Source organism: Eutrigla gurnardus, assembly GCF_963514095.1.
Source record: "Eutrigla gurnardus genome assembly, chromosome: 17".
Classification (NCBI taxonomy): domain Eukaryota; kingdom Metazoa; phylum Chordata; class Actinopteri; order Perciformes; family Triglidae; genus Eutrigla; species Eutrigla gurnardus.
In genome coordinates this window covers 14,711,906-14,725,683 of record NC_139928.1, presented here as the reverse complement: position 1 = coordinate 14,725,683, position 13,778 = coordinate 14,711,906, and the positions used below count along the sequence as shown (strand labels likewise).

Sequence of the window (13,778 nt, the reverse complement as noted above, 5' to 3'; positions counted from 1 at the left end):
TTTTATTTATGTATCTATTTTTTACTTGGACATAAATGTCAGTGCAAATTGCAGAGAGAACAACACTGTTCAAATTATTTAAAAAAAAATGCAGTTTTTTGGTATTTAGTCATGTTGAGGCCTCTAATGAATACTAAAGAGCTACCATAAGCTGTGCCCATCATGATGCAGCTTGGTTTGCGTGGCCTTCTGTGTGTGTGAGTGGCTGATATGCATACGGAAATTAGCTAATGGTTTTCCATGTATAGATTCCACATACTGGTTCTACTCGCAGGGAAAGGGTTTCGTAATACCCGCTGCTCTTTGAGTGAAGCTTTTCTGTTTTATGGCACCCACACACACATAAATACTGTGAGAGGGAGAGCAGATTTCTCCTGACGTAAGGGGCAGCTGGAACCCCCCACTGTGCTCTTATGTGTAAGAGTGTGTGTGTGGAGGTAATGGCTCTTTGTAACAGGCCTGCTACTCTCTGTATGTGTGGAGCCTCTGACAGTTACGACTGCATCGCTGACCATGGCAGAGAACTTGGCGGACTTGATTGACGGTTATTGTCGACTCATCTCCATGGATACTCACTCTTTCATCGTCAGATTTCAGAAAGGTATGAAAGATCTTTGTGCTCAAAAAATACACATTCAAGATAAGTCTAGAAATTGTGAGCTTTAAATTTGACTGTTTAGAGAAGAATACTGTATAAGGAATGTATTTTGTATTAAAATGCATCAAATTTGATCCCAACGATGTGTGTTCTTGTCCTGTAGAGGGAGAGAGAGCACTGCCTTCCATCCCAAAGTAAGTACCCATCTCATTTTGAGCAGTTACAGTCAAATGCATGTTATCTGTAATTCCCTCCTCTTTCTCATGCAATGATGTTGTTTTAGGTGAGAGGGAAACAAATAAACATTATCATTCTCAGTGTTTGCTTTTAACAGTAAAGGGTCGGCATGTTGCCAGGCTAATCTTTTTTATGACAACATTAATGGCATTAAAGTGCTTTGGAGTCTCAGTGCAGCTCTGCTTCAAAATGAAAGGTGATTAGCCTTCCTGTCATTATCTGGGAAATCGTCCTTCCTCTAAAAATAAAAGGGCTAGAATTATTCCCCTGTTTAATAAGATGAGTAAATTAGTCATAATGAGTTCCAGGGCATCATCAGTTTACCTAGACATAATCACTTTCCTGAGAATCTGTTGTTATTAAAGAGTGCCGGTGAACTACAGTTCCTGATTCACACATTAAGGAGTTTTGACATTTCTATTAGGAAACTCAGTGTTGAAACGTGTCTCCTCCTCAAAATCATGTTAGTGGTGATGAAGTGTGGGGCAGCTGCTGGTGCAGCTCAATGTAGAACTACAGGAATGGCATCGTATGTAAAAAAAACATCAATGAGAATGCTCATCTGAGTACTTCCACTCATACTGTTATTCCCATACAGGGAATAACAGGCCAGTGGGCATTATTCACTGTTTACTGTCATTTTATAGACTAAAGGATTAATCAGCATACTGTAAAGATAATCAACAGATTAACCTATAATGAAAATAATCACTCAGTTGCAGCCCAGTGGTCTCATATTAACATGGCATCGCAATGTGTCCATAAATAAATTACACCAAAACTCAAAAGACTTAATCAATTTTGAAAACATTTCATGCCCAAACTATTTTCCGATAATTCAGCCCTCATTTTTTTTTTAGGAGAAAAACTTAACTGGGACAAGTTCGTTTGAGCTTTTTATTGGGGTTTTGAATTTCTTTTTGAGGGGAAACACTGGCACTTTGATACAATGTGGAGCTTGTTGGGTTTGTTTATCTGTGGCCGTCGAAGCTTGGATGTTGTGTGTTCATATTTCCACTGTGTGTGTGTGTGTGTGTGTGTGTGTGTGTGTGTGTGTGTGTGTGTGTGTGTGTGTGTGTGTGTGTGTGTGTGTGTGTGTGTGTGTGTGTGTGTGTGTGTGTGTGTGTGTGTGTGTGTGTGTGTGTGTGTGTTTATATCGTCACTTGTATTAATTCAAACACCAATTTCTTTGCTTACCTTTTGGTTGTTTTAACTCAAATCTCGCTCTCTCTTTTTCTCCTCTCTCACTCTCTCTGTGGTCAAATAAGGAGATAAGTTTAGGAGCCAAATATTTTCCACTTAGGGTTTTTTAAACACATGAGTAGTCTCCTCCTCCTCCTCCTCCTCCTCCTCCTCCTCCTCTCATTCGCTCACTCTAAGTTTCTCTTTGCTCCATGTCTCCCAAGTCTCTTTCTCTCTCTGCTTGTTGTGGTTTCGATGTAAAGCCTGTAGTAGAGCTCAGATGACCCAGACAGAGAGACCACAGCAAAGGCAGAGGGATAATTGAAACAGTCATGGTTAGTTTACAGAGGCAGTTTCAACAGGCTCCTCTTTCACTGAGATCTGACTTTAAAAGTCACTGATATTTTCGTGAAAGAGGCTTCGATTGTACCGAGGCATGTTTGGTTTGTTCTATCTGATGTTACCTGTGTTTGGCTGCTGTGTTATTGTTGGCTAATGTGTTTCCTCTTCTCCAGAGTGTCCAATAACGAGAAAAAATTAGAAGCAGTCAGAAGTGGAGTAAGAGCTATCTCTGTCTCAGGTAAGATAAAAAAATCATGCACACTCACAAAAGGTTTAAGACCAAGATGTACACCGTGTGATAGCTTCCTTGGCTCCAACGACTGTCTTTCTTTCTGTCCGTCCATTTCCTCAAACATCTGTTTTCTCTCTCACTCATCCCTCATTGTTTTCTTCTCTGTTGGGACGGCCTCTCCTTCTCTCTCATCCCATTCCTGCTTTCTTCTGTTTACTTCCTCCTCCCCCCTCGGTCTTCCACACATCTCCCTTCTGTACTCTCATCCATTCACTCTTTTCTCTTTCTTTTTTGGTCACACTCTGTTCTTCTTTCCTGCCTGATTGGCTGCAGACCTAGTGACATCGATGCCTCCTAAGCCAACCAAGGCGCGGCGTTTCGTCCTCCCCTTTGTCTTCTGTTCAGAATCACGGCCCAATGGTATCCTCGGCTCTCATTGGACAGTTAGTGGAGGAGCGTGTCCGCAAAATTGTGATGTGGCGGGATAAAATTTGATGATCATACTTATTGGGTAATGTTACATTGCAGTAAAGATGGTGTACAGAAAAACCACAGAGAAAGAAACTTATTGATTACATTTTGAAATGAAATGCAGTTTAACATGCAAGGGTTGTTTGAAGTAATATGTTGCCTTCCTGAATTGTTTTAAACCAGTTTGGTCCAAAAAAGTTTAAAACAAATATTCTATTAAAAATATTGCGAAATTCTTTTGGTAGCCTTTTTTGATTTTTCCATATTTTCAAAGAAAAATTAAAATGTTTTGTGGATGAATCACTTTCATCTGCTGCATCACAATCAATCTCATTTTTTAAGGATACCCTCTTCTACTAAACTCCCTTTGTCAACAGTGCCTGGCTGCTTTGACTAATTCAGTCTTACGCAGACACACAAACACACACGCTTCAACCACAATAACTGCTTGTGTGATGCTGTGTTTAACCAAGTCAATGCTCTTAAAGTAAGACTGGGAAACAAATAAAAATGCAGAATTGTGCATTACTGAGAGCTAACTCATTAATACTTGAGGAGGTTTCCTTAGTAACCAAATTCTGTGTTTTACCTCTCACATTTGCGAACAAATGATACTAAAGATGGGGTTTGCTCTTTTAAAATAGTTTACTTCATTCAGCAGAGACATACGTAGTCTCAGTTAAGTACATGCCTTGCTGTTGAGGTCACAGTTTGGTTATTTTTAATCATTAATTTCAGTGTTTTATGTCAGTTAATTTAAAGATCCAGCGCTTAATTCATGACAGGGTGGCCAAGTGGTTAGAGAGGTCCTTCTTTGAGGGACTCGGGTTCAACCACCAAGTCACATCGCTGATCAGCAACAGCTCAGGGATGTACTTCCTAAGGATGGAAAACAGTTGCAATTACTTATGGTAATGTAAGCACATAAATGCCATTGAGTGTTGTGATTCTACCCTCCATGTACTGTATGTCTGTTTACAGGCATGATATAGATTTCTTACCTACTGTGAACTTGCTCAGTTTTGGTTGTACTCTCTGCAGTGACACTCCTCATAAGACCACGGTCAGCAAAGTGGCCTGATTTCATCAGAGGTTATGGCTTTCTTTCTTCCTCCTCCTCCTCTTCCCTCACTCTTTCTATGCCTCTCTCTCCATTGCAAAAGCTGTGATTGCAAATGTGTTTTCCCATGTGAGGAGTAAGAGTGGATCTTAGGAAATTACTTCCATGTGAACACGAGATACGTCATCTGTGAAGATTGTGCCAAATGTTAAGAGAATTGTGTGTAGTGGTTTGAAATAATTGGGGTTTAAAAGTGTTAAGAATTTAGCAGAATTGGTTCAGGGAGTTTGTACATGAGTAACAGGTTGTGTTTATTGTGTCTCATGTATCAGTATTAGTGTGTAAACAATTGAGAAAAACTATAAAAAAAGGTGTAAGAACACACTATAAAAGAGAGAATTGAGGCCACACGATTATCTGAAGTATTTATTAAGATTAGCAGTAAAAGTCAAAAGCCTCAATAGCCTTCAGATTAGAAATAGAAGTTAGAAAGTGGGAAGTTAAGCTAAGCCAGGCTAAAGACACAGATAGTCCTCTCCTGTATACATAAAATGAACCATTTTCTAGATATGTGAGGAACCTTGAACAGGCAAGAAGTATTGGGGGGTCTAACTCTGCTCACTGTTTACATAACACCACGGTTTCCCACTTGTTCCACTCTGCTGCATCCTCATCCTCACGTTAACTCTCCAACTCACAAATATTTACAGCGTGACGCAGACATCACACTTCATTGAACTCGTACTGGAATTCAAACGCTGCCGTGCGTATTGCTGCCATTTCTTGCTTTTGGTTCGTTTCACCTCCATGTGTGTCTGCACAGCATTAATAAAAGTCGTTAACCCTGCTTTTTTCACCGAGGATATTTTGGAACTTCGCTAACTGCTCACTGAGTGTTTGGCTTTTGCAGATCCTGCAACATCTCCCATGTTGTTTCAAGGCTGTTCATGCTCTAACCGCTCTCTCTTCTCTCTCCCTCTTTTCTCCGCTCTGCCTCCTGCTTCTCTCTCTCTCTCTCTCTCTCTCTCTCTCTCTCTCTCTCTCTCTCTCTCTCTCTCTCTCTCTCTCTCATTGCTGCTTACTCTCTGATGTTTCCTCCTTCTCTGCTGTGCCGTTTCCTGCATGCTCTCCTGGACCCTGCAGAAGATCTTAGCGGGGATGGTAAAGTTATGCTGTTGTTTAATCAATCTCTCTGTTGTCTTCTCCTTCTTTGTAGTCCTCACACACTGCAACCTCCTGGGAATGTGTGTGTGTGTGTGATGTTTATGCATGCATTCTGACATCTTTAACAATCACGCATGTGTGTACCTGCGTTATTATGTACAGATGGAGTGATTTAAATTAGAATGAAATGCTGTTTTTAGATGAATGCGTGGCTTCTCATGTTTCAGTGATTTCAAACATGAGTAAATCCCCAGTCGATTCAGTGAGTTTGATCTGTTAGTAGCCAGAGTGGTTTGCTGTTATAGCATTGTGTTTTCATTGTGTGTCCAAGGCTATTTGTGATTATTTTTTATAGTGGATTACCACTAAATTTGAAATATGCCTGCATTCAACCACAAGAATGACACAAAAAGCAGAAATTGGAAATTAAGTGGTATTTCTCTTTAAGGGAACTTCTCCAAACCTCTCTCTCTCTCCCTGCCGCTCTCTCCGCACACACACACACACACACACACACACACACACAAAACCATGCACACGTGTACTCACATACATTCATGCACACACACAGAGTGGAGTAGGGAGAGGTTTGCTGGATTTAAGAGTGGGTGCATTCCTGGCTATAATGGGCTAACTAGATCTCACGCACACACGCGCACACACAGACACACACACACACACACACACACACACAGCACATACACACATTATCCTTGCACTGAACGCAGAAAGAAACAGAATTTCTGACTGAGAAAGGGTTGATTTAATTTTTTAGAACAAATCTGAGTGAGTGATTATGCTCTAATACGAATAATGAACTTCACAGTACAATCTATGAAATATGTATAAAAATCTTAGATATGATGAAATCATTTAAGTAATCTGCAGATTTGAATTGGGGAAAAATTAAAGAAATAGTTTGAAATAAGTAGGAAGCCTGCGTTACCATTGCACACATGGAAACATTGATAAAACACACAAAAAAAGTCAAATGTTTTTCTCTTGCTGAAATGTGTTTTATTTAATAAACCATGATTGCGTGATGTTCTGAGATTTTCTTTCCTTCGTGAAAAGATAAATCATGCACAGCAATGGTTTAGCAAAAGTTGCATGTTGATACCTCTCTCATGTCATGTCTGTTAAAATGCCTGCAGCTGGTTAGCCTAGCTTAGTGTTAAGACTAGAAACGCGAAACAGCTACTCTGGTTCTTTCATAAGACGAATCAAACATGATACAAACATGTTAATTAGTGAGCGTTAGATGTGCTGGTTGGAGGATTACTTTACCTTTAGACAGAGTCAGGCTTGCTGTTCCCTCTTTGCTTACAGTCTTTGTGCTAAACTAAACTATCCCTTTCCTGGCTGTAGCCGTATACTTACTGTGAAGACATGAGAGAGGTCTCAATCTTCTCTTCCAACTCTCAGCAAGACATTTATGTATTTTCCAAAATGTCTGAACTATTTCTTTTGGCATTAAACACATTTCCGTCGTCTTTAAAATTATCAGGTTTATTATTTAGCCTACTTTAAGTTAACTACTAAACTCATGGTCTGTTTCTTCAGCTAATTCTACACGGCTGATTATTATTGAGAAAATCAGCCACAGGCTTTAGAACAGGATTTCGGGTAAATTTAGGTCCGTGTTCCCACAGAGCCTGATAAATCCTGGGCAGAGCTGTGAGGGTAGCGTTCAGGACAGCAGATGTTTGACTCTTGTTTCCAACAGCTGAGTCTGCACACTGATTTTATTTTAAACACCACCATCTGGTTAGGATAGACCTAGTCCATCTTTCACTCTCTTTTTTTTTTTTCTGCTGACACACACCCCCCCCTCCTCTCTGCCTATCCGTCTGATTCTGCACAGATTTTTGATCCTAAACGTTACCATCTGCTTACATGACAGCTAGACCTAATATTTATTTCTCTTACTGCCTCACTCTTTCTATTCTTGCATCCGTCCTGCTGGTTTCTCTCTCCGCTTCTATCTTTCATTTCCTACTTGTCTGTTTCCAACTCTCTACTTTCTGTCTTCCTCCTTCTCTCTTGCTTCCCTCCTCTCCTCCACCGACACAGTTCCTCCCTGCAGCCCAGCTGCTCTCACACAGACAGATATGCACAACACATGCTCAGCTGACACTCTCCGCCAAGTGTGTGTGTGTGCAGAGAGAGAAAGAGAGGAGCTACGTGGGTGCTGCTTTGCACAGGACTTGTCGAAACTCTCGAATTACCGTCATGTTTTATTTTTTTAGTTTTATTGTGCAGTTTTGATTTTTTTTTACCGCACACTTTTGCGTGCATTGTGATCCTTCATACCATGGCGGACACACGGTAAACTGAGCAACATGTGCATGATTTTTTGTAGTTTGTTTTCGTAGATTTGTGTTACTTCAGATCTGCCTATGTGTGTTTTTTTCTATTTCGTTCTCTTGCATTTTTTTTTTTTTTAAACCGTTTATGTGTATCTCATGTTACAGAGACTGATGACTATGCGGAGATAGTGGATGAAGAGGACACATACACTATGCCTTCCAGTAAGTAACTCTTTCATCTAACATCTACCAACCAAAGTCAAATGACCTGCGGCAATGCAGCAAGAGAACCTCACTGTCGTACTTCTGTCAGATGCTTACGTTCTTAACCAAAGATTCTGTATATCTAATAAGTCGAGTGCAGTGTGATTCTTTTCCGAGACACCATCTCGAATGGGGAACATCAGAGAAACTACATTAAGCCACTTTGGGTTAGGTAGCAGATAATCAAATTCAAGCCAGTTTCAGCGTCTTTTATAAACAGCGGATACACCAGCTGGAGGCCAGAGAGGCTACAACTCATGTAACTCATACTCATACACATTGCATCTGTCAAATTCAGTCAAATAATAGTCAAAACCCTGGATGTGCTGGTAAGCTCTAGCCGTGTTGAGAAATGGTGGTTTTAGCCTTCTCTTTTTCAATGCATTTAATGTAGACGTTTTAAACCAGTACAAAGTACTCAAGTATTTGATCGTACGGCCAACTTTTGAAAATGGACTGTGTTCTCCTTTTCCTCCCACAGTCTTTTTCTATCTATGTTGGTCTGGCGTTATTTCTTTGTTTCTTTCTCTCCGCATTTTTTGGTCTCCTTCTTTCTGCGACTTCCTCTAAACAGACTTTCTGCAGACTTCTGACTTATTTTCCGACTCTGTGCCTGAGTTTATATGTGTGTCCATATCATGCCGTCTGCTGTATGAATAACATGAAGCCGTATTACAGTAATGACTATGGAACAAACCTTTTTTTAACCATTCAGTATTCATTCATTAACTTACTTATGAACTAAACATCAGGTAAAGAGTGAAACGGGTCAATTATCTATGCCTGTATACATGTTTGTCTGTATCCATGTTTTTTCTGGGCTATTTTAATCTTAAAGCAGCTGTCTGGCTCTCCTTCTCTTCATCTCTCTTTCTTCCTCTTTCTCCCATGGCCAACACAGTCAGCTATGGACTAGTTGAAGGTAAAACTTCCTGTCTCTCTCATGCTCTCCTGTCTGAAATGCCTTGAGATACTACATTTTGTTCATGTTTTTCTTTGCCAGGCACTTGATTACATTGTTGCAAGCCTCATTAACTAATTGGTGCATTTGTCCTGCAAGTTAGTTTGGTCATTTAAACCTAACAACACCCATTGATCTACATGACTAACAGAATAAATGACTTGGCTTGTCTTGAGAAGTCGGGAACCACATTTTTCTTTTACCATTAGTGTCTGCTAAAGAAAAACACAAAGACTCAAGGTGCCTTTATCCAGATTGTTGTTGACTTGTGCGTGTTTCGCCTTTGTAGAGTGCAGTTCATTCCATCAATCCAAAAACAATGCAAGATGTTACTCCATAAATAGTTTCTTCAGATGTCTCCCCAGACCTCTGGAGCTAACCAAGCTCACAGGACTTGCGTTGTTTATTGGCTTGGTTCTCATTTCACCATCATGTTGTGACATTTTTGTCCCTTCATTGTGATTTATTATCATATGTTGTTGTTGTTTTTTTCTAGTCATCTTTGGGCTTTTTTCTGCTTGAAGCAATTATTTCCTGCACACAAACAGGCGTATGGACTTAATGCAGTCTTTTTTAAATTGGAATGAGTTCTGGTTATCTGTTGGTATTTGTGTTTATCTCTTTGTTGAGTGAAAGCGCCAACATGTGTTTTGCCCAGGATAAGTTCCTGGGTAAACATCTTAAACGGAGTGTTTTATCTTTACTGCAGATGGCTGGCAGCTGACATTAATGCACTAAAGTGCAAATATTGATAACACATAAATGTCAAAGCATGTGGATGTCATTTGCAAAAAAATAACTGCTTTCATCCAAATGCATTTTGATATTCTCACTGAAAACAAAAAGGTTATTGCAGAGATGTAGAGCGTATTGAATTCATTTCATATCCAGTATCAGTTCATGCCAGTTTTTCGTATATTTTATTGCAGGCCCAAGCGTTATTATTTACTATGCAAAGTGTTTTAGATATGGGCTCTTGAGTTTATATGCGAATTACAGATTTATTCAAAACAGCTTGTTTATGTGTTTCCCTGGCCCTGTTCCACTATGTCAGTATGCTACAATAAGCAGAATCTCTGATTTGCATATAAACACAGATTTTTGTGTGTGTTTGTGTTGCCTAGGTTTACTGTATGTGTTGTATGTAATTGTATGTGCTAGTATGCATGTCAGGGCGAGTTGTGTTCAATCAGAGGTGTTGGGGAAGGGGTCGGAATGATTTTTATATGTTGTTAATGGTTTATTTTAGTCTAGTCTGATTGCCAGTGGGTGGGGTTCATCAAAAAGGACACCCATTTGACTGCCTGAAAGTTAGAAATAATTTCAAAGTTTCCTAACTCACTGCTTGTGATAGAAACAATCACCTGATACCATGCAAATTGTCTTGTCCTTGTAAACCCCATCCATGTGGTCCGAGTTAAAGCATGTCAAATACAATGTGTCTTTCCATTGTTTCCAGTAATTTGAAAAACAGCAGCACAAATCTCACTCTTTCCACTTCTTTTCTCTTTTCCTCTCTCCTCCTTTCTCTCAGCGCGGGATTATGAGATCCAGAGGGACAGGATAGAGTTGGGCCGCTGCATAGGAGAAGGCCAGTTTGGAGATGTACACCAAGGAGTCTATAACAGCCCGGTATGTGGAAAGAAGCACGTACACAAACACTCATGTTTAGGCAGACTATTTAGTAGTTGTTCTATTTTCCTGCTAAAACAAACCATTGTAATTTAAAAGTATTCTCCAGACTGCACCCTACACAAGTACACAAATTAGATGTCTGAAAGGTTCTTATATATTTGTGTGCAAGTTTATAATTATAAGTACATTTTAGAGTTTTGTTTCTACACTTTATGATTTTTGTTCACTGCAACATTCATATAAACATTTTGTGATTTGCATGTAACTACTTTGAAATGTAATATTGAATAAATGTTCATATTTTATGATCCTCATATGTGATACTTAACCAGTCTTACTACTATATTATAATCTGCTAATGTGTGTGACTTGCTCTTCTGCAGGACAAACCATCTCTACCTGTCGCCATTAAGACCTGCAAGAACTGTACATCAGACAGCGTCAGAGAAAAGTTCCTACAAGAAGCATGTAAGACCACACTGTTCGTTTTTGGGTGTTTGTTTGCTCGACTTATAAGCAGACCATTGCAACCTTTGATACATACTGAGTGTTGTATATATTTGTGTTTGTTTCCCTTGCAGTGACAATGCGTCAGTTTGACCACCCTAACATCGTTAAGCTGATCGGAGTGATCACAGAAAATCCTGTGTGGATCATCATGGAGCTGTGCACTCTCGGAGAGGTACGCCTGAGGCTGTCTACTGAGTAGAGTAGAGTTTGTCACTTCTGATACAAATGTAAATGTTAAGTGTAAGTCGTGACATAAAGCTATCTCTCTATCTTTACCCCACCCCTGTTTCTTTCACCCTCCTTCTCTTCCTGTCTACAGTTACGTTCGTTCCTTCAGGTGAGGAAGTACAATTTGGATTTGGCCACTCTCATTCTGTTTGCCTACCAGCTCAGCACAGCGCTCGCATATCTGGAGAGTAAACGCTTTGTACACAGGTATATACACACACACACACACACACACACACACACAGGCAAGCATGCACAACATAGATTAACTGAGGAATAGTTGGGAGCAAATTATTTTACTGGATTCACATTATGAGTATCATGCCAGATATCGTATCATTAACCAGGACAAGAGTTTAGATTTCTAATCTTAATCCTAAAATAAAAAAGGAGGATAATGTCTTGTTACTTGTTATGGATACAAACGTGTTTTGGTTCTGTTTTGTGAAAATCTTTTTGGTAATTATATACCTCTACTTACTTGGTCAAATGCCACTTACTTGGTAAAGGCGTTTCACAGTACATCTTTCATGTGCATGCTCTTTCATAGATACTTGACATGTAAGAAATAGCATCTATGACTCAGACATACTGACAGCCAATATTGACTTCCAGGGACATAGCAGCACGCAACGTGTTGGTCTCTTCAGTCGATTGTGTGATGCTCGGAGACTTTGGTCTGTCGCGCTACATGGAGGACAGTTCTTACTACAAAGGTAATGCACCAAAAATATGTATTATATTATGACTCAGAATATTTTTCATTAATGTTTTAAATGTTTCCAAGACTGTTACTGGTACCAGTCCCGCCTCTAGTTTTGTGTATGTCACCAACTTTTCCAGTTGCCAGTACTTTACCACCACCAACAGGTTACATCGGGGTACTGCAGTTTATCTTGACTTATTGCACATGTTGGCATGTTATTAAAAAACATTGTCTTCTTCTAGTCTAAAAATACATAATAAAAATACACCAGCAACCAAATAACAGAGTTACAAATGTAATGTGGTTATAAAATGTTAATGTATTTTCTCTGTCTCAGCTTCTAAAGGTAAACTTCCTATCAAATGGATGGCTCCCGAATCGATCAACTTCAGGAGATTCACCTCTGCTAGTGATGTCTGGATGTTTGGTGAGTTCTGATCATTCATTATTTGTTTGTGCATGTATTGTGTTAGTTTCTGTTACAGGAAAAATGTAGTTAAAGAATGCCAAATAAGAAACGGTCCCCTGGTTCTTCTGTCCCTCTGTAGGTGTGTGCATGTGGGAGATCTTGATGTACGGCATCAAGCCTTTCCAAGGGGTGAAGAACAATGACGTGATTGGCAGGATAGAGAACGGCGAGCGATTGGCTATGCCTCCTCAGTGCCCGCCCACACTCTACAGTTTGATGACAAAATGTTGGTCATATGACCCAAGCAAGCGGCCGCGATTCACCGAACTCAAAACACAACTCAGGTATTTCATTTTATATTTTTACGTCTCTATTATGTTATTGCTGTACAAAAAGTAATGCTGTAAATATCTTTATCCCATATCATTTATTTTTTGTATGAATTTCTGTGAAATCATAAGAATGGGGGTCATAAACAAATAATATTGCTAAACAATAAAATGAAATATATTGCTCAGTGTGCAACAAAGACATTTTTTAGACTTAAGAATAACACACAATACTGATTAGTGTTTAGCAAGTAAGTTGTTGATGCTTGCTGTATTTTCCATTAATAACTCACAGTAGTCCCTTCTCCTTTGTGTGTAACTTTTGTAGCACCATCCTGGAGGAGGAGAAGCTTCAACAAGAGGAGAGACTCCGAATGGAGATGAGGAGACAAGTCACCGTGTCCTGGGACTCTGGAGGGTCTGATGAAGCGCCCCCTAAAGTACGACTGAATGATCTCTTGCTGTTTCTCTCTCATGTTTTTTTTGTTTGGTGTGACTAACAAACTTGTTTTTCTGCCTGTAGCCCAGTAGACCAGGTTACCCCAGTCCTCGTTCCAGCGAAGGCTTCTTCTCCGGCCCCCAACTCAACCACTTCTCGGTACAAACAACACACACAGACAAACACACAGCTTCTGTGCTGAGACAACTGCAGCAGTGTTTTCCTCTGCTGTCCAGGAGATTAATGTTAGAAAAGCTGCAGTGTGCAGGGCTACAGAGAGGAAAAACTCAGGACTTAAAGTCAACCGGGTATCTTAAAAAGTCATATATATTTATTAAAACAACCATGTCATCCCCACGTTTATACTTTGTTTAATGCAAGGATCACTGGTGGGCAATGTGGCAATCAGCACACAGTGAAACTGAACAGTGACCAAATCAAGGTCTGGAAAAAGTGAAAGAAGTACTCGATCATAACTTAGTAGGAATGCCGTTTTCAAGAATGGTGCATCAATCACAAAATCTTAGAGACATACCAATAGGTTTTTATCCTTCAATATTGGAAACATCTTTCGTCAGGTTCCATAAATCATCTTTTTAATTCGCCCTCTGAAGCGTCCAAGTTGAGCACGATCATCACAATAAAGGCCAACCCAGTAAAGTCAGTCTGATTTATTTCAGAAGACGAACATTTGTTGGAAGA

General features: G+C 39.8%; 1 protein-coding gene across 9 annotated transcripts in view; it reads left to right on the top strand.

The window, feature by feature from the left end:
* The window catches only part of ptk2aa (protein tyrosine kinase 2aa), a 51,632-nt gene that overhangs the window by 28,896 nt on the left and 8,958 nt on the right, over positions 1-13,778 (top strand). For 3 of the 9 annotated variants that reach the window (XM_084033053.1, XM_084033047.1, XM_084033045.1), the window contains 16 exons: positions 484-601; positions 762-792; positions 2,533-2,597; positions 2,925-3,011; positions 5,266-5,283; positions 7,761-7,817; positions 8,761-8,781; positions 10,355-10,452; positions 10,839-10,923; positions 11,037-11,137; positions 11,285-11,400; positions 11,809-11,909; positions 12,237-12,326; positions 12,448-12,652; positions 12,966-13,077; positions 13,161-13,235. In XM_084033053.1, coding sequence (XP_083889179.1) covers positions 484-601; positions 762-792; positions 2,533-2,597; positions 2,925-3,011; positions 5,266-5,283; positions 7,761-7,817; positions 8,761-8,781; positions 10,355-10,452; positions 10,839-10,923; positions 11,037-11,137; positions 11,285-11,400; positions 11,809-11,909; positions 12,237-12,326; positions 12,448-12,652; positions 12,966-13,077; positions 13,161-13,235 — 1,380 coding nt within the window. The remainder of the gene's footprint in view (positions 1-483; positions 602-761; positions 793-2,532; positions 2,598-2,924; positions 3,012-5,265; positions 5,284-7,760; positions 7,818-8,760; positions 8,782-10,354; positions 10,453-10,838; positions 10,924-11,036; positions 11,138-11,284; positions 11,401-11,808; positions 11,910-12,236; positions 12,327-12,447; positions 12,653-12,965; positions 13,078-13,160; positions 13,236-13,778) is intronic. The other 6 variants (XM_084033052.1, XM_084033048.1, XM_084033046.1 and 3 more) reach the window with 5 other exon arrangements.